The sequence below is a fragment of the Labrus bergylta genome, chromosome 3, assembly GCF_963930695.1.
Source record: "Labrus bergylta chromosome 3, fLabBer1.1, whole genome shotgun sequence".
NCBI classification, from domain to species: Eukaryota; Metazoa; Chordata; class Actinopteri; order Labriformes; family Labridae; genus Labrus; species Labrus bergylta.
This window is the reverse complement of record NC_089197.1, coordinates 21333910-21357524: the sequence shown is the minus strand read 5'-3', so window position 1 is coordinate 21357524 and position 23615 is coordinate 21333910. Positions and strand designations below refer to the sequence as shown.

The 23615-nt window shown below is 39.6% G+C and overlaps 1 protein-coding gene across 8 annotated transcripts in view; it reads left to right on the top strand.

The window, feature by feature from the left end:
- tead1b (TEA domain family member 1b) overlaps nt 1–23615 on the top strand; it is a 51692-nt gene that overhangs the window by 5644 nt on the left and 22433 nt on the right. For all 8 annotated transcript variants that reach the window (XM_065952940.1, XM_065952938.1, XM_065952942.1 and 5 more), the window contains one exon: nt 8669–8921. In XM_065952940.1, coding sequence (XP_065809012.1) covers nt 8765–8921 — 157 coding nt within the window. In that variant the 5' untranslated portion in view covers nt 8669–8764. The remainder of the gene's footprint in view (nt 1–8668; nt 8922–23615) is intronic.

Below are 23615 nucleotides of genomic sequence, written 5' to 3'. Positions count from 1 at the left end.
AATGCAGCACTCTTGTACCTCAGAATAAATTATTCTTTGATCGTAGTTTGCCACTACAGATCAACCATCCATATTACTGAAGTACTGGCTTAGCTCGCTTGGAACCTGGAAATCAACATGTCAGAAATGCGCATCGATGTAAATATGCTGGAATTAGCATCAAAAATGGCATCCATCTAACTAAGGCAGGTGCTAACAGAAAAAAAACATCAAACAAATTTACAATATATAGTTTTTTTTCAAATGTCCAGTCTACAGGACAGCACACAAAAGAATGCAGCGAGTTTCACATCCAAAATGAACACATTTGTAACACAAGTAATAACAGAAATAACAGGCAGAAACCTCCAGCTAAACTAGACTTGTGTTGAACTGCCGTCTGACGAAACTTATTGAGGTTGAAAGGCGAGAGAGGGAGAGGCAGAAAGAGAGAGACGGAACATAAATGAGTAAAATAGACTTATTACTGTGATGCCAGTAATACTGGTTAAAGTATGTGTCGTATTAGCAGTAACAGCTAAGTAAGGCTGTGGCTCGGTTGGTAGAGTCGTCTCGATCACCAGCTCCTTAAACAACATGACCGATGTGTCCTTGGGCGAGACACTTAACCCCTAATTGCTCCCGCTGCTTTCGTCATCGGCGTATGAATGGGATTAGTAACTTCTGATGGACTCAATACATAGCTACCTCTGCCATCAGTGTGTGAATGTGTGTGAATGGGTAGGTGTGACATGCGGTGTAAAAGTGCTTTTAGTAGTCAGAAGACTAGAAAAGGTCAAGTAATTTACCATTTATTATAATAAACGGATCAGTCTGACATAAGTATTCATCTATAATGTTAATGAAATAGGGAGGACTGATTATGTTAATTATAGAAGTAAAAGTCAAGCAGTTCTAAGATTCACTTAACCATTTTAATAAAAGAAGTAGAAGGAGTAGGGCTGATATTAATAGTTGAAGCTGTTAGATTCACTTAATCATATAATAATGATGATAGACATCAGGCTTACATTAATAGTTGTAGCAGTTGTAGTTGAGGGGGGTGGGGGGGGGGTTGTGTGGACAGAAGCAGGCTGTCCACACCAATGATCCAGAGGCACTTAAGAGAGAGAGAGGAGCTCCATGTGCCAGGTCACCCAGCAGTCTGAGTCAATAGCAGCACACACTTAAACATTTCTTTAAATGTTGTACTTTGCGAACACAAAGTACAACATTTGTTGGGTTCTATTTTCAGCTTCAGTTGAATACACATTTGCTCCCCTTGTGAGTATTAAAGGTCCCATATAATGCTTTTTCTGGTTTTATATGCTCTTTAGTGTGTTTTCCATGTATGCTGTGCATGTTTAGGCACATCTATGTGCAAAAATTCAAAGTCCGCGGAAACGCAGCTTCTCCTACGTCCTCCTGTTAGCTGCAGCATTAGCTGCATGTAACGCTCAGTTCTAGCCCCCCTCGAAATAAATGTGTCAGTGTGACGTCATTGTCAGTGTGAGATCACTGATCTAAGCCCATTGGCTCGTTGTGGCAAGCCCTGCAGCTCATGTTGTATGCCCGTTAACTTCTGTGGCATGCCCACGATATGCCGTAGCCTGCGGTGGCACAGTAGTGCTAAGGTGCTAATGTTTTTGCTCACCGGCCCTCGGAGCCAGAGTGGCTGAGCGACTGACCAATTACGGCAGAGCCGACAGGCCGACCAATCAGATCAGACTTGGCACACGTGGGGACTCTGAACGTGGGCACTTCAGAGCCTTAGAGAGAGTCAGAAGCGAGCCGGTGCATGGAACGGCAGTACATGAAAACAGACACTTTTTTCAAACTTTAGCTATTGTGAACATACTTTAGTTGGTACATAGATTAAATATATGGACCCCAAAAAGGGCATAATGTGGGCTCTTTAAACCTCAGTACTGTGCGTGTGTACGACTTAAAATGAAAGTGCCCATGTTCATCATACAAAAGGAGCATGTCCAGTCCAACTGAGAGGCTGTCACCTATGTCTTAAAGGTGTGTCTTTTACAGTGGAGCTCTATGTAGCACAACAGTCAATGAAAGCTGTCTTAGTGTGTCACAAGAATAGCCAACCTTGGCTTTTCCCTCATTCTTTGACAACCAGAAAATTCCAATAACAGCAGGCTATAGAGGTCAAAATAACGTCACAGCTTGTGTTTGATTTCTTAGTGCACTTATCTAAGCTGATATTGTTTGTGATGGACTAGAGGTGAAACAAAACTGTAAATGTGTAGGGGCTTTGGTTGGGTCAGGCGCCCCATGTACGGAGGCTGTGGTCCTCGAGGCGGGTTCGGATCCGACCTGTGTCTCCTTTCCCGCGTGTCGTTCCCTGATTTCCAACTCTGTCCACTGTCCTGTCTCTGCAATAATGGCATTAAAAAAAGCCCAACAATAAATCTTTAAAAATAAAAGAAATTGTTAATGTGTTACAATTGTGTAATCTTTGTATTCTCTCATCTGTGTTTACTGCTTTCATATGGAGAGACTGTGTCCTAAATTCACCTCCTTCACTTTCCTCTCTTTGCTTCATCTTTAAATTTAAAAGTTTTTTTCTTCAACCAAGAACAACTTAATGACTATAAAAGTAAAACATATTTCCATTCCTGTCTTAATTGCCTAAAAGGAGCAAATTAAGAGAAAGACTAGACAAGAAATGGACGTAGGTTCAATTGAAAAGTCAATATATTTAGCTGTATGGAATCAAAATTATGTTACCAATAATATTATCTGAAAATCATTTGTAAAAATATTTTGTTAATGCAGCCAAATTCCTCCTAAAAACTCACATTATACAGAAATGGTAAGTACTAACAAAAAGACACTATTCATTTTGTCAGTTTCACCAGCTGCTCAGTACGTCTTTAGAGGCAGTTTTATTTATATTAGTGTAGTTCGGTGTGAAATGCAGCGGTTTTCTAAGAGGAAAAGAAAAGCAGAGGCAAAAAAGTACATAAGGGGATAAGATATGGCTGGTGAGGAAGAAGAAAAGAGATGAGCGTCAGTTTGAATTGGCAGAGCTAAATGCAAATGGTGGCCTTCATGCTCATCACTGTGATTTGTTTTTTCATGCCCATCCGCACGCGTCCTGAATGAGCCAGCGGCCAACCCTCGGCCTGCGCTGCTCTCATAACTGTCAGGAGATCCTTTATCTGACGGACCTTTATTTACAGCTTTAATTTCCTGAGCTTTATGTGTTCCGCTCACACTCCACACCACTGTGACAGACTGGCACACGCTGTCTGGAATGCACTGCACATTTTTGATAGGCAAATGTCTCCTGAGCTTTCATTACATTTCATGTTTGAATGGTACACTGTTTTATTTATATTTTTGTATTACCTGCAGGATACGGGCACATTTTTTGTCGCTTAGATACACAGTTAATCTTCCTCTGTTGTTCGGAGTGAAATACCTTTTTAGACATGCATCTTTCTGACCTGCCCACATATCTGACGCTGTCCAGGTCATGTTGTTGCTACCTGTTTCTCAGTCTGCGGCAGGTGGAGAGGGCTGCTTTGACAGAACCTGTAAATCAGTCCCATTCTCTGGTAAACAAAGATTGATCCCACAGTGGTCTGATGGTTACAGGGCACTGGGATCCAGGCCTCACGTTTGAGTGGGATGATATCAGACAGATTCATGGCACCTAAGCCTGTCGGTTCAAAGAGGCATGAAATAAACACCGGGCCATTGCCAATAACAGAGACAGCATAAGTGAGATTTCTAGCCTCTGCAGTGGACCTTAGGAAATTGGTATTGAAAACCTTGTTTATTCATTCGTCTGTACTCCGTATTATTCATGAAACCTAAAGGAAAATTCAATACACAATCAATAGTTTTGTCCTGACATTCTGCCCAAGTTTAATAGTGACTTACTGTGTGAAGTCTATTTGAAAGTGACTGTGGTAATTAAAAATGTTCCTATTACGCTTTTTTATTTTTAAAATGAAATTGCAGTATTTTTTAATAAACTCTGGGCCTCATATTCACTGCTGCACCTGTTTAGTTGTTTTCGATTTATTCTAAACACTGGGCGCATGCATCAACTTTACCTTGAGTGTTAATTTCTTCTAAACAAATTAATTTCAAATAGTTTTTCTATTCCAGATTTTTTCGTTCAATTATATTTTGCACGCTCCCAGCAACCGCCTCTCAAGGCCCTCAAAGACCTGCTGTCAAACACTTCATTCCATAAACATGCTCCTCCAAGGTGATTAATTTGTTTGTGACAGAAACTAAATGGAATTTCAGCAATGTCTGTCATTTTGAATGACCTTAGTTACTTGTTGCTCAAAATGGAATACTTCTGACATCGCTGTTGTAATTATGCAAAGGCCAGAATATGTCTTTACAACATGTGAATGTTGAGTTTTGAAATCACATGGTAATTATAGTTTTACACACTGTGGCCTTAACTACTGTGGGCCATTATGGGGTGCACAAAAGTCATTCACAGAATCATTATTGCACCCTCTGAGATAACGGCACAAAAGAACTCCACATGGAAAATTACATTTGAGACCTCTCATCTGCTATTTCATTACCTTGCTCTGTCTGATGGGTGAAATGGGTTCTCTTAATTTAAGGAGCTGGATTCCAGCTTGGTGAGTGGTTTATGTAATCTCACGGTAAGAGTGATTTCCTATAATGCCATGTAACAGCTACTCTGCTTAGCTACCATATTCACTAATTGCATTGCAGGCCATCTTCATCCTGCATCTCACAAATAAGACCATTTCTATGGTGCCAACCTGCAAAGACAGAAGTATGCACTTATCTTTGAGCCACAAGTGTTTCTACGGGTGACATTCATACCTTCTTTTGACAGACATAATTAGTCCGTAGATTCTACAGTGCTAAGAGACCGTCTTCATTGAAAACACTGCCAGGCCGTCCACATGTTGCACGAGGCAGAAATATCCAAGAGATGTCACAGGCTGCAAAAAAAATCTATTGAGGAAGGGGATGAATTCAATCTTGTGTTATTTACGCAGTCGGAAAATTACAATAGACATATATTCATATTTCAATAATTGAGTAGTTTTTTTTGTCTACCTGTACTTTTTAAGGAGTTTTTAAAATAAGTAATTTTACTTTACTTATGTATATTAAGGGGGAAATATTGTACTTCGATACATTTTGAATAGCATCCCTTACTGAGTAAAAAAGTCAAATGTAAAAAGGCAAAAAAGGAAATCCAAGCATTGTGTCAATTACATACTGTATGAGCCTTCCCACACACAAGGACAATACCAGTATAATCTTTCTTTTTAAACACTGGAATCAAAGCGAGAGTAGTGATGCCACAAAACGTTCAAAATATACCGGTATGTATTATTGCATTACACTTTTTATGAATGGGTTCCTTTAATTAAACAACCTTTTGGAGAGTCATATTGTCTTTTCATATGTGCACTACACCTCCTCAGGTATAAAACTCAGTACTTTAAGTCAAATAAAAAAGAATTATTTTTGACTTTTACTTCTTTAGATTTGTAGACCAGTCATTTTACGTCTACTTAAATCATACTTAATTTGGGTAACTGTACTTTAACTTAAATACAATCGTCTTATATTCTATCTATCCCCTGGTTATTCCAGTGGTTAATTGAGGACAAGTCAACAAATCCCATCTTCAAAATAGGTTTAAGATATCCATTCAAAGACCATTATCATGGATGATATTCTGTTTAGTAATTTGGGTATGTAAGAGTCAAAGATTAGTAGTCACTGTTTACTGTGCACACATGAGTAACCCAACCCCTCACCCTTTTCCTCCGTCTGTCCCAACATTCATTTCCTCCTTTTTTTCCATCACATCCCACATCATAGTGGTAATAATTGGACATGTCATAAACCTTAAGGTAGTTTTTTTTATAGTGCAGCATTTAGGAACACGGATTAGAGGAATGAAAATCAGGGGAATAATAATCACACATACTGTATATTCCAAACAATAAAAGATTTGGACCATTACCGGTACAATATCAATTCTGACATACAATATGTAGCAGGTCAATTCATGACGCACAAGAACTAAAAGTATTTGGACGTCATCAATCAGAACACTGATACATATAATCTATTAAAGAGACAAAGTTAACAATGTATGGTTATTGTATTTGTATTGTTATAACAAAGAAATGTATAAATCTCTCAATAGATTATTTATGAATGCTGGATTGATGCTAGTCTGCAGCCATGATTTATTCACGTTCATATGACTCGTCTGCACATTCTCCACACATCTGTTCTTTGCATCATTTTATTTCTGCACATTGCATCTCAATTTGTTGAAAACGTATCACAAAGTATCCAGTAAAGGTCAAGGATGAAAACACAGTAAAAAATATTCTTATTTATTTTGTTCTTCTTGACTTTACATTTTTTCAACTACTTCTTGAGTATTTTCAGTAATTTTTCCTGTGTTTTTCAAACAAGCCTCAAAATTTTTTACAAGTGATTTAAGAAATCCATAGGTACGAATATGAAGACTTTAAGTAAAAAAAAAACATAGCTGTTTGAGAAATTTCCAGGAGTTTTGTGCAAGTCTAAAAGCTCCAAAATTATCAATCAATTAATCAATCAGTCTTTATTTGTATAGTGCCAATTCATAACAAATGTTATCTCAAGACACTTTGTAAAAAGCAGGTAGAAGACCTTATGCATTGCTTTATTACAAAGTCCCAACATTAATCCATCATGAACACTAAGAAACATTTAGCAAAATTAAAGTGGCAGGGAAACCCTTCCTTTAAGAGGCAGAAATCTTGAGCAAAACCAAGACTTTTTCTATTTTATGAAAGAAAAGCCCCAGGAGAAACATCGTTTATGCTTGTGCTTTTAAAAGTCTTCTTGAGTAGATTATATTTTTAAAGCTTTATTGAATCATACTTTCCCCAACGCTGTTAGAGAAAAAAAATATATAGTTTTTAAGCTTTTAAAAATAGAACTTAAACTCAGCATTTGACTTGAAAAGAATGGAAACAAATAACTTCTTCATCCTCCATCTTGGTATGAAAATGAAAGCTGGAAGTGATCCCAGTTCAGCACAGTTCATCATTTGGTTGGGATGAGAGGAGCACATCTAGAAAGAGTCCCGAGTTGAAATGGAAATTCCCTCCCCTCCCTCATCAGTTTGTGAGTTCATTCTGCAGTGTCAGCAGTCAGCACACAAAAACGGGATTCAGTAAAAGCTCTCTCTGCTCTCTGGGAGTTTTTTCCCCCCCTCCAACAGCTTGCTCCCATCCCCCCCCTTCCCCCCTCACAAACTGACATGCAGGAAGAAACATATGCTGCTATTCCCACTTCCTGACAGCCTGTGCTGCTTGAATGGGATCTTGCTCATGGAGGAAGCAGTTGTCTGGAAAGAGTGCAGAGCTTCAGAAAAAAAAATAAGTGGATGGTTACAAGCGGAAGACAGAAACTTCTCAATCTGTTAAACATACACAGCAGGCATTTTAATAAATGCTGGAGCTACTTAGATATACGTAAGCAAAACATCGTCCTTTGTCATTATGTTAACAGGACGCGTGCAGACAGAGTATACAGTAGCCATGTATTCAGACATATTTGACTGAGATTGCAGAAAGTTACATGTCATGTATTGCAAAATACCGTGACAACTAATACTTTGGGTCGCATGGTACAAGTTACTCAGGAGCAATTCTAATTTCTTGTAGATGTGTGAAACAATATAAAACGCATCTTAAATAATCTAGTATAGATCCACTTGTTGCTTTGTCTCTTCTCAATGAACTGCTCGGAGAACTGGCCTTCAGAAGATGTTCCTTTGCTGTATTCTTCTTTGTTGTTTTGCCTTAGAGAAGGCTTTTTAAAACATCCACCCCCCTGCATAAATTGTTTTTTTTTTTTACCCATAATTAAGACTTTTTTGTCTTACATGCTTTGATGTATCTGTTGTGTCCATTTCCCATGAATGGTAGAAATCAAAACATTAAAGGAGTAATATGTAACTCTGACCCGTAGCATTTAAGTCTTGCTTGCTGAGTTACACCAGTAACACCTGGAAGCTGCCCACTTAAACCATAGTCTGACCTATTGGTCATTAAAAAATGAAGGATCAAAATATTTTGTGAAAGGGCACCTTAGTAGCGGTGTTAGTAGAACACACTTCCCATGGTTGTTTAAATAGCTATTAAAATAAAGCTTAAAGCAACATTACAGGTGATGAGTAATGGTACTGTAGAATACCAGCTTCAAAATGTCAGAGGAGGCTTCAAACCAATATAACCTTAACGTCCACCATGGGTTTGCTTCATAACTTTTTAAACCTGTGCAGTGTTTTGTGGACTCACCTCATTTTTTCAGGCATGGACTTCATACCCCATCTGAGTCCAAAATACCCAGCTTTTCTCAAACAAGTAAAAAATGAAACCATTTATCCTGTGTTCTGTCATTTAATAAGAAGGATGTGCTACAAGTCCATGAGAGAAACTGTGCAATTGTTAAACCCCATAACATCCACTGTAAATCAAGTCAACAACATTCTTGGCAATGTCCAAGCTTGTTTGGCGGCTTCTACTCCATATTGTGCTCTCAACTAACCATGTGTACTGTGTTGTTTTGGAAGCAGATGTCCACTGTTCTGCTGTGTAGAGTAACTGTTTGGTTGTGTTTGTTTATTTGGGAATTCCAGGTCTCTCCCTAGTCTGCTCCAGGCTTCAGCTTGGAGAGCCCAACCGCCACGATTGATCCCAGCAGCTGGAGCGGCAGCGAGAGCCCTGCCGAGGACATGGAGAGGATGAGCGACTCGGCAGACAAGCCTGTAGACAATGATGCAGAAGGGGTGTGGAGCCCTGATATTGAGCAGAGCTTCCAGGAGGCCTTGGCCATCTATCCTCCTTGTGGACGCAGAAAGATCATCCTGTCTGATGAGGGAAAGATGTATGGTGAGTGTAGATGTGTGTCTGTCTAAGCAATATCTGTCTTTCATTAAATATGAAGCTTCAGCCAGGAAGCTGGGTAGCATAGCTTAGCAAAAAACAGAAGGAAACGGCTAGTCTGGCTCTGTCCTAATGGTACAAAGTCGGCCTACCAGCAGATCCAAAGCTTATGAATGAACATTTTTAATCAACGCTGTTTAATAAGCTCGTTGTGTGACTTATTTTTTGCCACTAAAAGTAGCTCTACCTCGCCAAGAAATAAACTTAACATAACTCTACCTGTTATTTTTTTAAATTAGAAGTCTATACAGTATGTCGTCACTGCTGGCTGGACTATGGATCAGTCATTAAAAACAGTGAATACACATGAAAAAAAACTACCAGAACATGGCTCTGCCGGGTAATACAATATTAAATGAAGTGCTCTCTGAGTCTAACTGTACAGCGTTTACTCTGGTTCAAAGTAGTGCAAGTTTGTAAGTAAAGCAGCATGAAGTATAAGTCAGTAGCAGATGGTACTGCGGCTTCCACCAGCTGTGCCCCCTCTCCTCCCTCCATTTCCCCCCAGTTCCTGGCTGGATGATATCATGGAAAGAGGGAAATTTTTTTCTCTCTGTGGTGTTGGACTGTCTCACAGCCTGTCAGTGTCAAGTGAAAGCAGAAAGCCCCTCAGAGCATTCGCCTGCAGCTGTCATGTGACCCCGCCGGCCAAACGAAATGTAAATTCTAGGAGTTGCAGTGAATCCCCTCAGCTGCCACTACAAAGATGTGGGCTCAGACAACAGGACCCTCCCCACTGTCTCTCCCTCCAACTCCCCCCCTCCAAATACAGAGCGAGGCTGCCAGAGGCTGTCCCTCTACTGTGGACTAAAGCATGACAATTCAGTTTTACTAGAGTTATAAATGGGCAGAGCTAAGTGCAGGCTGCAGTGTTACAGACATTAGTAATATGATGCAAATGCTCAGCTTACTGGTTCACTATTGCATTAAGAAATGAAAAATATTCTTTTGAATTTAGTCTTTTTGACAAATTCCAGAGCAAGCAGGAATTCAGTGAGACTTAATCTATTTGATTTATAGCATCAAAAATCACAATGCCAAAAACTCTCTAAATATAGGTTGTAGGTGCTTCTCTGCAAATCTTCGACTCAAACAACATGGCTACATATATTGTGATTAACATGTTTAGCATTAATAGAGGGAAGAAAACCAAAACGACGTCTACCGCATTGCTGTAAGAAATAGGATTTAATACTCAAGTCTGTCAAGACTTGAGTATTAATCAAATTGATTAAGTCTCACTGAATTCCTGCTTGCTCTTTTCCTGAACTCTAAAATATAAAAACCGAAAAATGTAAAGCAGAGAGAATGGTTTACTTTTTTTGGTCTTGTATAAACCTAAAATATCTGCTGAAGAGACAAATGTGGTGTTGAATAAGACTTCATCCTGCCAGATGTGCTCTGTATCTTGTTACATATTGTCTCAATAGCAGACAAATCGCTCTTTTTTAACATATCAGAGTAAGCTAGGTCTGTTTAGCAGAAGACATGATTGTTTTATCATGACAGGACGTTCGTCCTTGCAACCTCACCGTAAATGGATGCTATGGCTTATTACAATGTTTTATGTAAACTCTTGTGTATTGTATGGCACTCAGTTTGGTACTTAATGTATGCATAGGAACCAGGACAATCTAGAAGTACAGTGTAGATATAATAACCCATGCTTTGTTTGAACGCCTGAGTATTATCAATGGACTCTGTGTTGTGAATATTTTGAAGAATGCTTTGAATAGAGTAATTTGATGTTGAGTGTGTTGCCTAAGGACACTGAGACATGTGACTGATCTTCCGACTAAAACACAACCGACTCTACTCCTGAGCCCCAGCCACAACAATGCAAAATATTTAGGTCAGTCCGATGAAACGATAATGATAATTATTGTGATATAACTAATCATTGTGATAGAATTTTTCTCAACATAACAAATGTTTGATAGATTTAAACCTTTAGTTTACACCAGAAGACGTGAGGCTAAAACGTGCAACACCACAAAACCTTTCCACCATTTGAAACAATATCGATGTTAGAACACACTGAAGGGAAAAAATTACCAAACGCTACAAGAGAGTGTTAGTGGACCCTCAGCCTCGGAATCATTATCGATGTTGACTGATATGACATTTCTATCGTCATAACATTTTTTTGTCATGTCTCCCAGCCCTACTAATATTTTTTTATGTTATTATTATTTTGTTTGCACTTCAATGCTCATACCTGTAGATTGAAGTATTTTGCCTCATCTGAGCCACCATGTCCAAAAGGTGGAAAAATACAAACCACATCTTGTACAGTCGTGTGCATAACTGTTAAATATATCATTTTACATGAGTTATATTTCTAATAGGTAGCTTTTTAAGAGAATGACACGATGAATGCCATCAGAAATGATCATTAAAAAAATAAAGTGGTCCTCAATGCTGCTACAAGAGAATAATTTGTCCAGGGGGGAAAAAACAGGGATTTTTCTTTTAGGGGGGGAAGGGTTCATCTTAGCATGCGGAAGCTGATACTGCACTGTAATCCAGGTTCCATAGGGTTTATAACATGCAGATGCACACACACACACATACACACCACACAAAACCTCCTGTGGCATCTGAGATGAAAGTTGGCTACAAGGAGGACAGGTATTTTGTAGTTGAGAGACCCTGGGGATGGCATAGTGTTCCATCCACAGAGCTCAACACAAGAGGAGCCGCCCTGAGTGCCCTTAAGCCCTTTGTTATCCTGGGGTAGAGTGCAGTTAATTAGCAACAGTCTCTATAGCAACTGTGCTGCAGCACAAAACAATTTCTAATTTCTGCTTCTTAGCTTATTGTGGTGTTTACCTGAAGTGTTTCGGATGTGCTGAGACCAGCGTTGGCTGGCATTGTGCCCCTCCTCTCAGGCGAAGGAAGACACCACATCTGCATAGGCTGCATCACTGGCCACTTTCCACGGCCCCGGAGTTTACTTAGAAGAATATTTTAAAAACTAAAGTGAGATGGAGGCCACTGGCCCCCAACTAAAGGCCTAAGCCTCTGGACTTGCATAATTCACCTGCTGTGCAAGGCTGCATTCATTTAACCCAGAAATAGAGTTGATAAATGAAACAACACGCTTCACCCAAATTGTATGTTTATTCATTGAGTTATGTATTTGCACTTGCCCTGCAAGCTAAGTGACTTGGGTGAATTTTTCTCAGTTGCTGCTGAAAAAAGAGAAAATTTAAAATGTATTACATTTACTCACAAATAAATATGTAAATACATGCTTTACTTGTAGGCTATACCACAACCATTATATTGTCTTGTTACTGTGGCAGAAAGGGCAAGGCGCCAGGTGTGTAATTTAACATTTTCTTTAAATATTTTTTGTGGTAACACAGTCACCTTTCAAGATAATTCTACAGTACTTTTTCTGCCTTTGTTAGTGTGTATATTTTATATTTGGTTACTCCAAACAGTATTAACTAAAATAAGCTTTGATTGCTGGCTTTTATCCCAAAAGCAAGTGTGACTTAACTGCCATCATAAACAGGTGAACTATCCCCATATGTTGTGAAATTCACCTGCTGGTAAAACCATACCTCTGTCTACATTTGTCTTTTGATATAAAGCTTTTCCTATTACCACACTGCTGTTTGCTCTGCCACCTCGTCAGTGATCTAGCTCAGACCCCTCCTGCGGGAACTAAGTGGCACTTGGTTTGCAGAGATGCCAAGGATGAGTTAGATATAATGAGCAGACCTGGCTTGCCCCCAATGGCCCAGCGCTGTGCTCCTCTGGGGCTCGTCTCACCGGGCCGAGCATGCTCCGAGACAGAGCGAGCGGACCTGATCCTCCCTGCTGGGTGGATAATGAGGAATTCTGGGATCAGCTCAGGCTCCCTGAGTCACCTACATTCACTCAGAATGGAGTGTGAGGAACTTCAATGCAGGAGAGGCATCACACACCTCCAGAATAATCCCTCATTTGTTCCCCTGCCATTGTCAGTGTAAGACTACCGTGTTTTCACACACATGGTAGTGAAAAAAGTCCAATTATTTTATGTCTTCTTCAAAAGGAGTAAGTGTCGAGGGTGTAAATTGTATTGATGCAGGTATGATGAGGGAAAGAGGAAGTCATTTTGAATTAAGAGTGAAGAGTTTAGGGTTGTGACAAACTGGTTATATAGTCATTGTAGGTAGCTATGGAGATATCTCGCAATTTATCCAGAGCCAGGGGTCAAACATGTGAACGGATCAGCGAGTGCAAATTAGGGGCAGACCGATACGGGATGTTTGGGGCTAATATGGGATGTTTTGGGCCGATACCTTTATTGATATTGGAAAAAAAATATATTGGCACATATCTGCGATAAGATTGGCTGAGACTAATAACCACTGGATAAGCTAATATCAACTGATATAATCGGCTGGCCGATTAATCGGTCAGGCTGTTGTGCAAATTGTTCTGTCCTTTTGTTAAGTCTCATTTAGTTTAGTTTTAATCTGTGTTGGTAGTGAGCTATGTGACCTGATCACAGTAAATTTATTTTTGCTTATTGGGACAACACCATTATATCGCGTGATTACGGTATCATAAGTGATTGCGAATATGAACGCATTAACCCCTATGACCCCCTTCTCCCCCTCAAAGAAGCCTGCAATGTGATACTCACTCATTTCTTTTGTAAGTAGGTGTGTGTGGCAGCTGTTGGCGTGGGCTCAATCTGAGCCGTCGTCTGTAACAAATAGCTATTTAACTCTACATTTATTTACCTGCCACTGTGGCTAGGAGGCTAAACAATTGGTGTTGCCTCATGTGTCCACTTGAGCCAAATGCCATCTGATGATGACATTATTGCAAAATTTCATGTCGAGCTTGAACGCAATACCGGTGCTGGTTTACCGCCCACTCCTATGTAAGTCTTCCAATTACAAGAGATGGGTATGGAGTAGCCTCGCATTAATGGTGTATCAGTTTATAAACCATCCCTGCCTTAAATTTAGTTTCTTCAGCTGATGACCCGTGTGTGTTTCTGTGGCTCTGAATTTGAAATGAATGAGACTCAGCCCCAAAATGGATTCACATTTTTACTCTGTTGCTGAGCAGCAGAATTGATTTCGAAGTGCATATTATTTCATGACACTCTGTTCAGGGGGCAAATTTCAGCTCTGACTTGTTCCCATGTTGTGGTAAACAAGGATGGCATATTGTGTTGTGACTCGTGCTTGTGATATTCCTGTCTCCTGCCCACTGCCTCATGTTTTATGGGGGTTTACATTGACAGGGCTTCTTACCAGAAAAACAGTAGGGATGGGGCTCAAAACCCGGTTCTGCATTTTTTTAGAACCTGAAAATCCATAGCGTTTTCAGCTTATTGATACTGCTATTGAGTCTTGTGGGTCCTGTAATGTTGAGTAATGACCTTAATGTAACATAATCCTAGGTAAAGTCACGTCATTTAAATCAAAGGAAGAAGAGAAATGCAATTTCTATTTCAAAATAATATCTTGCAAGGGGGGGGTTACACAACCTCCACGGTCGAGTCCACCAAATTCAGGTTGAAGCGAGAAACTTGAATAAATATTGTTTTTTGGAGGAAATGTGTTTTTTTCCCCTCCAACCAGTGGTCATAGATGTGTTAGCAGTAGTAATACCAACTGTACTGTGATGGGATGTTAAAGGGAAAGGATCAAAAGAGTATCTGTATTTAGTTTATGTATTGGATATCAATCAAAGACCAGTAGCAGAAATTACTTTTTCAATTAAACAGTTTACTCTAACACACTAAAAACGTTACTGAGTGTAAATCTGTTGCCCAAATTGAAATTCAAAATTATAATTTAGAATTTAGAAATGTTTTTGCAGCTTGTATTTCCAGCAGCTAGAGAAAATGCTCAGTGTGATTTCCTGTCTCTCAGTTTGGAAGTGTTTGCACTGCCTTGTTGGAAAGCAGGCTGTGGCTCTCTGCCTGCCTGAATCAGGAGCACATGGGGTGTGTCCCTGCTCTGAGGTCTGTGTGAGGCCCTCTGAGGCGGGCCTTTGGTTTCAGGTTGCATGTTCCCAATTGGCTGCTTTTGTTTGACTAAAACACAGCGGTGACTCTCTGTGCTTCTTAAAGATGCAGTGTCACTTTCACGCTCTCGTCAAGAAATCATCTGTTTGATGCTGATTACATCATACTCTATTGATGAAACACTTTTATTCTGATGAGATCATCTCACACTGATGGGACCATTCTGTGTAATCAACATGAATGGAATCTGAATGCCAGTGTTATTCTCCCACTGCACTCCACTGCAAGTAGAGACGCTCATCTGTTCCTCTGCTGTTTGTGAAATACGGAAAGGTCTCTCAACACTGAACAGCTACCCTGGAAACAAAGGGGCACTGTTTCCACAGCCACACAATTATCATACTCATTGCTGTGTTATGGTCTGACCCCGATATCATATGTGACCAATCCTATATCTCTATAACTATCTTTGTTTTGTTTTTCCCCTACAAATACCTTAAAGTTCCCGTGAGGAAGCTTTAAGTAATGAAAATCTAAGCCTGCTTTCTCTTAAAGGTCAAACTAACGCTTGTAAAATAGCATGTACCTTTTTATTATGTCTGGACTATCAGGGGTAATTACATGCATTTTGAATCCTTCTGGACCTCTTTCCTAACTTGGATTAATTTACAACTTTGTGTCGAGCCTCCCAAAGCTTATCAATTGAAAATAATGTGAGACAGAAGAGCAACTGATGACACAAAAGTTAACTTTTTATTTATTCATATTTGTCATAGCCAGCATGTCTTTCTTTGTACTCACATGCTGAATTGATCCAGAGAGATTGAAAATATTGATTTGACTCAGTGTCTTACTTTGTTGTTGAAATGGGTGGGGGTGTGTGGAGGGGGGGGGGGGGGGGGGCACCTGCCTGACTGTTAGTGCCATGTTCACACATTGGACTTGCCACACAGTCGGTTCCTCGAGAGACTCATAATTACAGCTGTCCTTTCAGATTAGTCCAGAAGCCTGTCCAACTGTGGCTTCCCTCCCTGGTCATTTATTTCATCCCTTTCTCTCTCCAGAGAGGCACACCTCAGCACAATGACCAGGCCAGCCTCTACAATAATGTATGTGATGATAAACACAGTGGCTCCTAATTGATAGAATGATTCAGACAAGGGCTGCCTGTGCAAATTGGTCCCCTGTGAGTTCCATGCACAGAGTTGGGACTCGCAGGTTTCAGTTCGAGCGGAGAGAGAGAGAGAGAGAGGAAATAGAAAAGGCTGGACCTGCTGAGTGATAAAGAGGCTGTCTTTGCCTCCTCAGCCCCTGTCTGAATACAGGCACAGTTCAGCAGAGGTTGGCTGCTGTAATCCTCTCAGTGTCTCCAGGAAGGCTCAGGTTAGTGACCTGCTGCTTTGTGATGTCTTGTAAGATTTTCAGAGAACACCTCACCTTTAATCCCCCACTGTTCAACTAACACATTAGCTCAACCGCTCCTGACCCAGCCCCTGCAATAAAGCCTTTTATCCAGCTCAATAAGGTCATTTCAAGTTAAGTATTGATTTCCTTGGTGTCCAGAGAAAAAATGGATTTTTAAAGAGCTGTTAATTACAGCTGCACACTGCATTATATAGAGAACTGAATTTCTGATTTGGCTGGACGTTTAAACCTGGGCTCGTGGTCACAGGTAGGTTTTACATCTACCTGTTTTCATGCACATTTTTAGTTGTGCATAAAAACATACAGAGTTGAAACAACACTTAAGAGAAGTTTTAAAATTTGCAAAGATGGAAATGTTATCAGCAAGGAAAGTATGAGAAAACAACACAAGTCATTTAGTACAAAGAGAATGTGATGCAAGATGTCCACTGGCATTTCTCTGCCCTGAAATCAAAAAAGAAAAGATTTGGGTGAACTATAAAGACACTTTAAAAGTTCTTGCAAAATCGGGCCGCCTGTGGCGTGGTGGTTGGTGCGGACGCCATTTGTACGGAGGTTATAGTGCTCCGGGCGGACACCCCGGGTTCGAGTACGACCTGTGGCTCCTTTCCTGCGGAACGTTCCCCGCTCTCTCTCTCTGCCTGGTTTCTGACTCTGTCCACTGTCCTGTCTTTTGGGACACAAAAAAATAATAATAATAATAATTTGTAGTTTCTTTTGATACAATTTCTGTAATATCTTCCTAATTTTGATACATATATTTATACTTCAAGATGGATGTTTCAAAATTAGAGAAAGCTCTTTCTCCACTTCTGCTGCCTTTACAAGATTGTCATGTTTGACCAAAAACCATTGCCCTCTTGTCTAAATTAAAGGACACATGATAAAGAAGAAATACTAAGCAGCAGTGTCATTGTCCTAATTTCAAGACAGGTTTTAAGATCACAGTGTGTGGCATATGTTTTCGTCAAAGTGATTAAAGAGTCACACCAAGTACTTAAGTACTTATAAACAAACTGACTGAGAGCCTTGTTAACAGGTTTGGGTGCAGATATTAATGTGCAACTAGCCTTCACTAAAGTAGCCTAAATCTGCCAATTGGGCCTTTTTCAATATTTGTTCAAGACAGCACTTGGTCATTCTGTAACAAATGACTACAGGTTGCCACTCCTGACTGTAAAATATTTGCTATCTAAAGTATCAGGAGTAACTTCCTTTTTGTTTTTGTTCTGTTGGTTTGTTTCTTTTTTGGAGGTGTGTTTTAGTTTGTTTTGACTTTGCGAGATATACCTGTAGACCATTATTTCAAGTATTTAAATAGATTGATTCTATACCAACATACATTACAGGCCCGAATAGGAGATGCCTAATGTTGTTGAGTTCTTATGTTGCAACAATTACTGTGGTTGCTATAAAGTATTATACTTATAAAAATGAAGCTCCTCTTTCTATTATTAGGAATAAAAACTCAGTTCCCTGACAGCAAACTACTCTGAATATTGAGGGGGTCCAACGGGAGTCTTTGGTGTTGTGTGTCTAATGCCATCACCAAATTACTTAGGGTATTGCTCCCAAAGCATGGGGTTGCGTGTATCTTTTCTGTTAAGGGGTGGTCAAAAGTTGATAAATACAATGCCACATCCAGTAATGAGTAGAGATAGTACAATACATCTCATGACTTGGAAAGTCAGAGGGATAAAGCAAGCCTATTCAAAGAAACAAAACACTGAATTTTGCTAAAAGTAAAAATTGTCAAATATTATTTCTGCAGGAAACTCATATTCTCTAACAAGAAGCTATGAAACTCAGAAGGGAATGGGTTGGCCAAGTTTCATCCAGCACAAATAATACCAAAAGTAGAGGGTTGGTAACTCTTTTTCACAAAAAACTGAACTTTATCATCACACAAAATATAAGTGACGCTTATGGGAGGTATGTCATTACTGTTGGTTCCCTTAAGGGATACTTCACCCGTTGAAACATGTATCTGTATTGACATTGGATCATATATGTAGTAGAAATGTGAAATAAATTTTGAAGTTGGTGCCTTCTTGGCTGAGAAAAGGCAGAAAGTTTCTTTTTGGCTCATGTGGATGGAAGACCCCAAATCCCAGAATGCACAGCACCGCAGGCTACTCCCACTAAGGTCCTCACTTTCAGAATCAGAAATACTTTATTTCTTCCCCCTTCCCCCTCTCCGATCCGGCATTTTTGCCTGACTTGAGTGCATTTAACATTTCTGTTCCTCAACATGGCATTACATATCTAGGCATTTCATTTCCACAGGATATAAAGAACATAACAAAATTAAACTTTGGACACACACTTGAGGAAATGAAAAAACAACTCGGGAGGTGGAAGGGACTGAACCTTTTGCTTTGGGGTAAAATATCCTCCATAAAAATGATGGTCTTCCCCAAACTATTTTATTTACTAAACATGCTGCCAATCCAAATACCTGATAATATATACAAACAAGTTAATAAACACATACATCATTTTTTATGGAGTGGATGCAAGGCACGATTTAGCCTAACAACTTTACAAACACCCAAAGAAAAGGGAGGGTTTAATCTGCCTCATCTCCAACTATATCATTGGGCTTTCACTCTTAATAAGTTTATAATGACAGTTAGATCTCTCTTACCCGAACCATCCTGGGCTAATATCGAGCAGCACTTCATCCTACCCGCTCAGTTGAAAGATGCTATACATATTAAACAGCAAGGTGTAGTAGAACAACACCCTTTAAGTATGTGTATGCATGTGTGTGTGTGAGTGTGGGTATATTTATGAGGAAGTGCATGTATATATATGTGTATATGTATTTATTTAGAGACATATATAAACAGGCAGGAATTTATAAAATACTGTATTTTCTAACTAACAATGTATACAGGTAAAACAATCGCTCTTTAAATGTGGAACATTGACAACATATCATGTCACAAGTAGGTTTACACCAGACAAACCCTTTTAAATATTTGTGAATATTTTCCATGTGCACCTATGTTATCTATGGCACCGATAAGGGGCTTGTCAGTCCATAGTCTATTTTTGACAACATGAACATATTTTAGGACAACATGGATGCATGAATTGTATTCTTCATTTTTGTTGTTGTTTTTTATTTTATTTATTATTAATATTAATCAATTATTATTGATTGATATGTATGTGTATAGGTTTGTGTGGATATATGTATGTACGAAACTGGGAACATGCGTGGGGGGGGGGGGGGAACTTGCAGGCAGGCTTGGGAACATATAGCTTCTGAATAATTTTACATTTAGAGTTGTTTCTTGTACTTTTTATCCCATTGCCTGTATCTGTTTAAAATTAAAAAACCCTTCAAAGTGATTAAAGAGTCACACCACACATAAATCCCAGCTGATTGTCTTGTCCTTTGTCCATCTTCAGTTCGGAAATCCTCAGGCTCTTACATGAACAGCTTTTAATTGTAGGCCTGGTTGTTTTATGTCCCTGCTTTTCTTGTCTGAATGAGGCCTACATAAAGTTGTTTCCTGTGGATGGGCGGAACTCCATTGTATACACGTGAGGCTAGAACTATAGTGCCTGTGGGAATTTAACAAGAGATTAAAAAGACTGCGTAGAGTAAGTTAGGAAATAACCATAATAATACCCTGCCACTAAATCTGAAAAAATTGTAGCTGCTCTACCAAGTTAGAGGCCAAATACATACACACAATACACACCACATGTGCTACAACAATGAAGTTCTGTATTTGTATATAAAATATACTTCTGTTATTTTTAGGGAATAGTACAACAACTACATGTTACATAAATACAGAGCAAGTTTAAATAGAATATACCATAAATGGTTTTGAACTTGCATAACTGCCAGTCAGTGGGATGGTTTATTAGTGTGTGTGTGTGTGTGTGGGGGGGTGTGTGGGTGTGTGTGTGTGTGTGTTGGGTGTGGGAGGAAGGCACTTTCATTGTGTCTCAGAGAATACCTTTGGTGTGTGTGTTCACCGTTGCGTCAATGCCTGACCTTGAAGTCTTTTTTATGTACTCACAGAAGCGCCAACAATACATGATGTTAAAGCATTTTTTTAACATGCAGATGGTGTACTGGAGTTAAAAGTTAAGATCAGCAGACATTATCCTTTGACTTCCATTGGTGATTTCTCTGCTTAAGAGGTCTGAGCACTCAGTAACTGAGCATAGAGACCAACCTTCCACACAGACATATGAGTGCCTCACCACGGGGAAACCCCTGCAGGGTCTGGCCAGCTAAAAAACACGAGAAAAATACTCCTTTAAAGAGGTGTGAATTAAGGGCCCTTTTCAAGTGGTAATTGTTTATGCTTACATAACTGGCATTGTGTTGCAATTTGTTCCTATTTGGCGACTGAGGTTACTACCAATCAGGTAACTAGTTTTAAGCTAGAGCTTACACAGTGCTAAACTGAAAGCATGGAGTTTTCCCTCCAAACGGGGCACTGTCAATTTCCTCCAAGACACAAGTCACAGGTTCTCCTCCGATTGGCAGGCAGAGGCCTCCCATTGATATAACAGGTATAAAGGGTTCCTGCCCCTGCCTGCTATTCCCAAAACCTGGGACTAATGCCTTCATATTGTTGGTCTATCCTATTGTGATGCTAATGTCTGCTTGAGACCCTTAAGTCATCTATCACGGATGACAGGAAAGCTGGGGCCATTGTGTTGGCTAACGACACACTATACACATGTGCACACAGGCACTGACACAAACATACTGGGCTGCTGTCCACATGACTTTCAAAGGGAAGACACAAAGAAGAGACGCTTCAGACAACATTTATAAAGCTAGGGAAATGTCCTGTACTGAAGTTTTTTGTGGTTATTGTGAACAGTGATTCAGTAATGGCTGTCTTGAACAATCAATTTATTTGTTGACCATTCTTTTTTTGAAGGAATGGAAAGTCTAGGAAGGGCACATTTTACGAGCTGGATCTAGGTCTGCCCGACATGAGAAAAATGTGCACCAACATTGATCAATAATGTGATAATGATGTGAACATAATAAAGAATACATATTAGTCATTACTCATAGTTTCTAAGTTAGTATGGTTTTTTTTTATGCTTTACACAACACATTTGTTTTCCCCAAATCCAAAAAGCATCTTTTTTTTAAACACATGACTAGCACCAATTAGTTTGAGGGTAGCAGACAGCTAGCTCAGGCTTCATGGGACTGCATTAAAAGGATGTGAAAGAATGGTCATTATACCGAAGGCATGGAGGAGGTAAAAATGGATGCAGCTGAGTGAGAAGGCATTAGCTCGTTTTGCGTTAAAACTGTGAATGCTCATGTTTTGGTAACGATACAATTGTGATTATGTAGCCCTGACCTGAACCAGATATTTAGTATCTCTGCTTAATAACAAAATATAAGATTAACCATTGTCAAAATGGTATTTGTTCATTTTATCTCAGTCAACGTATTGTTACAACTAGTGTTAAGTATCACAATACTTCTTTCAAATCATGCTTTCCAAAATAGCTTGAAAGCATCTGGAATGTTAGAGGAAAAAAAGGATTTGAATACTAAGATATCCAGAAGTTGAAGCAAAGAGGCGGCCACATTATGTTTCAATAAAAAAATACTGCATTGAATGAAGGGTTAATGATAGATGTGTCCTGACAGTCCGGGCTGCACCACATGTGTACTCTCTGTTCTGTGAGGCTGCCTTCTCAGCGCTTGCACAGACACACAGCTACACACATGCAGGCAATCTGCCGACTGATTCTCAGCCAGGCCCAGCGCCGTCTCATGGCAGAGTGCTGGGCCAGATGTGACTGTGGTTGTGCCTACATTAGAAAAAGTGCTGTTACAGGAAATGGACGCTTTTAAAAAGAGGAAAAACAGCTAGATCAGAGCAGTATTGTTCTTGATACGCTGAGGACCCAATAAGGCTAGTTAAATTGTTTTGTTTTTTTAGCCATTACTTGAATTATAGTGGTGAACAGATAAACCAATCTAAATCAGTGACTGAACTTAATGTTAAAGATCCTATAGTAAATCGGTCCACGGTGGTCTGGATCGGTAAAAAATATGAACCGGTTCACTGAGGCTATGCTTCCTATTCTGCATACTTTGTTTAGCATCTTTAATCTAGCGAGCATTTCAATTTGACCTTGCCTTACCTGGCTTGTCAGTTAGCGTAAGTTTGTTCACAGCGAGAAAAAACGGCAAGATTTGAAGTTGCTTCACATAATAATGAGACAATGTTTGTTTGTTTGGTAGGGCTATTCTCTTGTCTCTTGGAAAAGTGATAAGAACAAGCACATGTTATTTTGAAATGCGTCAAAAATTGCTTTGGATTCAGTCATCAATCGAATCAATTGTGCCGAATCAAATTGCATTGAATAGTTCTGTAGAGGATCCGATCAAAACAGATCCAATCTTATTGTAATGGGGAGATTCACACCGCTATAGAATTACAACATTGTATAAGTTTTGCAGGTTCATAAAGGATGCTAGTTATTAAGATAACATGCCATTGTGTTTGAATGAAGTGTGCTTTACTTTGGATTACCACTGTTCAATTATCACGTCAGGTAAGAAATAAAAAGGTCAAGATATTGAGATGAATCAGTGGCATTGATTTGTCTAGTTATAATATTTGCTACATGTTGACCATAATTGAGGGTGTTTTTTAAATAGGATTAATACTGGATTTGATTTTGTGTACGATGAGTCTTACATACTCTACAGAAGCTTGTTTTTTATTTTAGCATATTCATCATGATACATCTCTTCTTAAGTCCTTGTTATGGTTGTAGAGTTTTTCATAAAAAGTCGATTTTGACACTGAATGATTTATGGGAGGGAAGCTATGGGAAGTTATTTCTGGGTGTGGTATCTGTGAGGTTGGTCCACACTGCACTGTGACAATACTCTTCATTGTTATTCACACAGAGGCCGCCAGTCCCAGGTTCCTCAGAGAAAGGCTGCTGTGGGCCAAATTGGATTTCTGGCTGAATGAGGAGTTTTCTTGGGGATGGTCTAGAGAAAGTTGAGCCACCATGTCTTTGTGCGGCTGCTGCTGGAGTGCCATTCATATGTCCCAGATCCTCCAGAGTCATTGAGATTCTGAGGAGAATTCACTGTGGCCAGGTGGAGAACTCCTCCAGCTGCTTAACAGCACAGATCTACTCAGGGGTCACACTATAAATATTTAATCCTTTTCCCACTGCTTTGAGTGACAGGAACACCA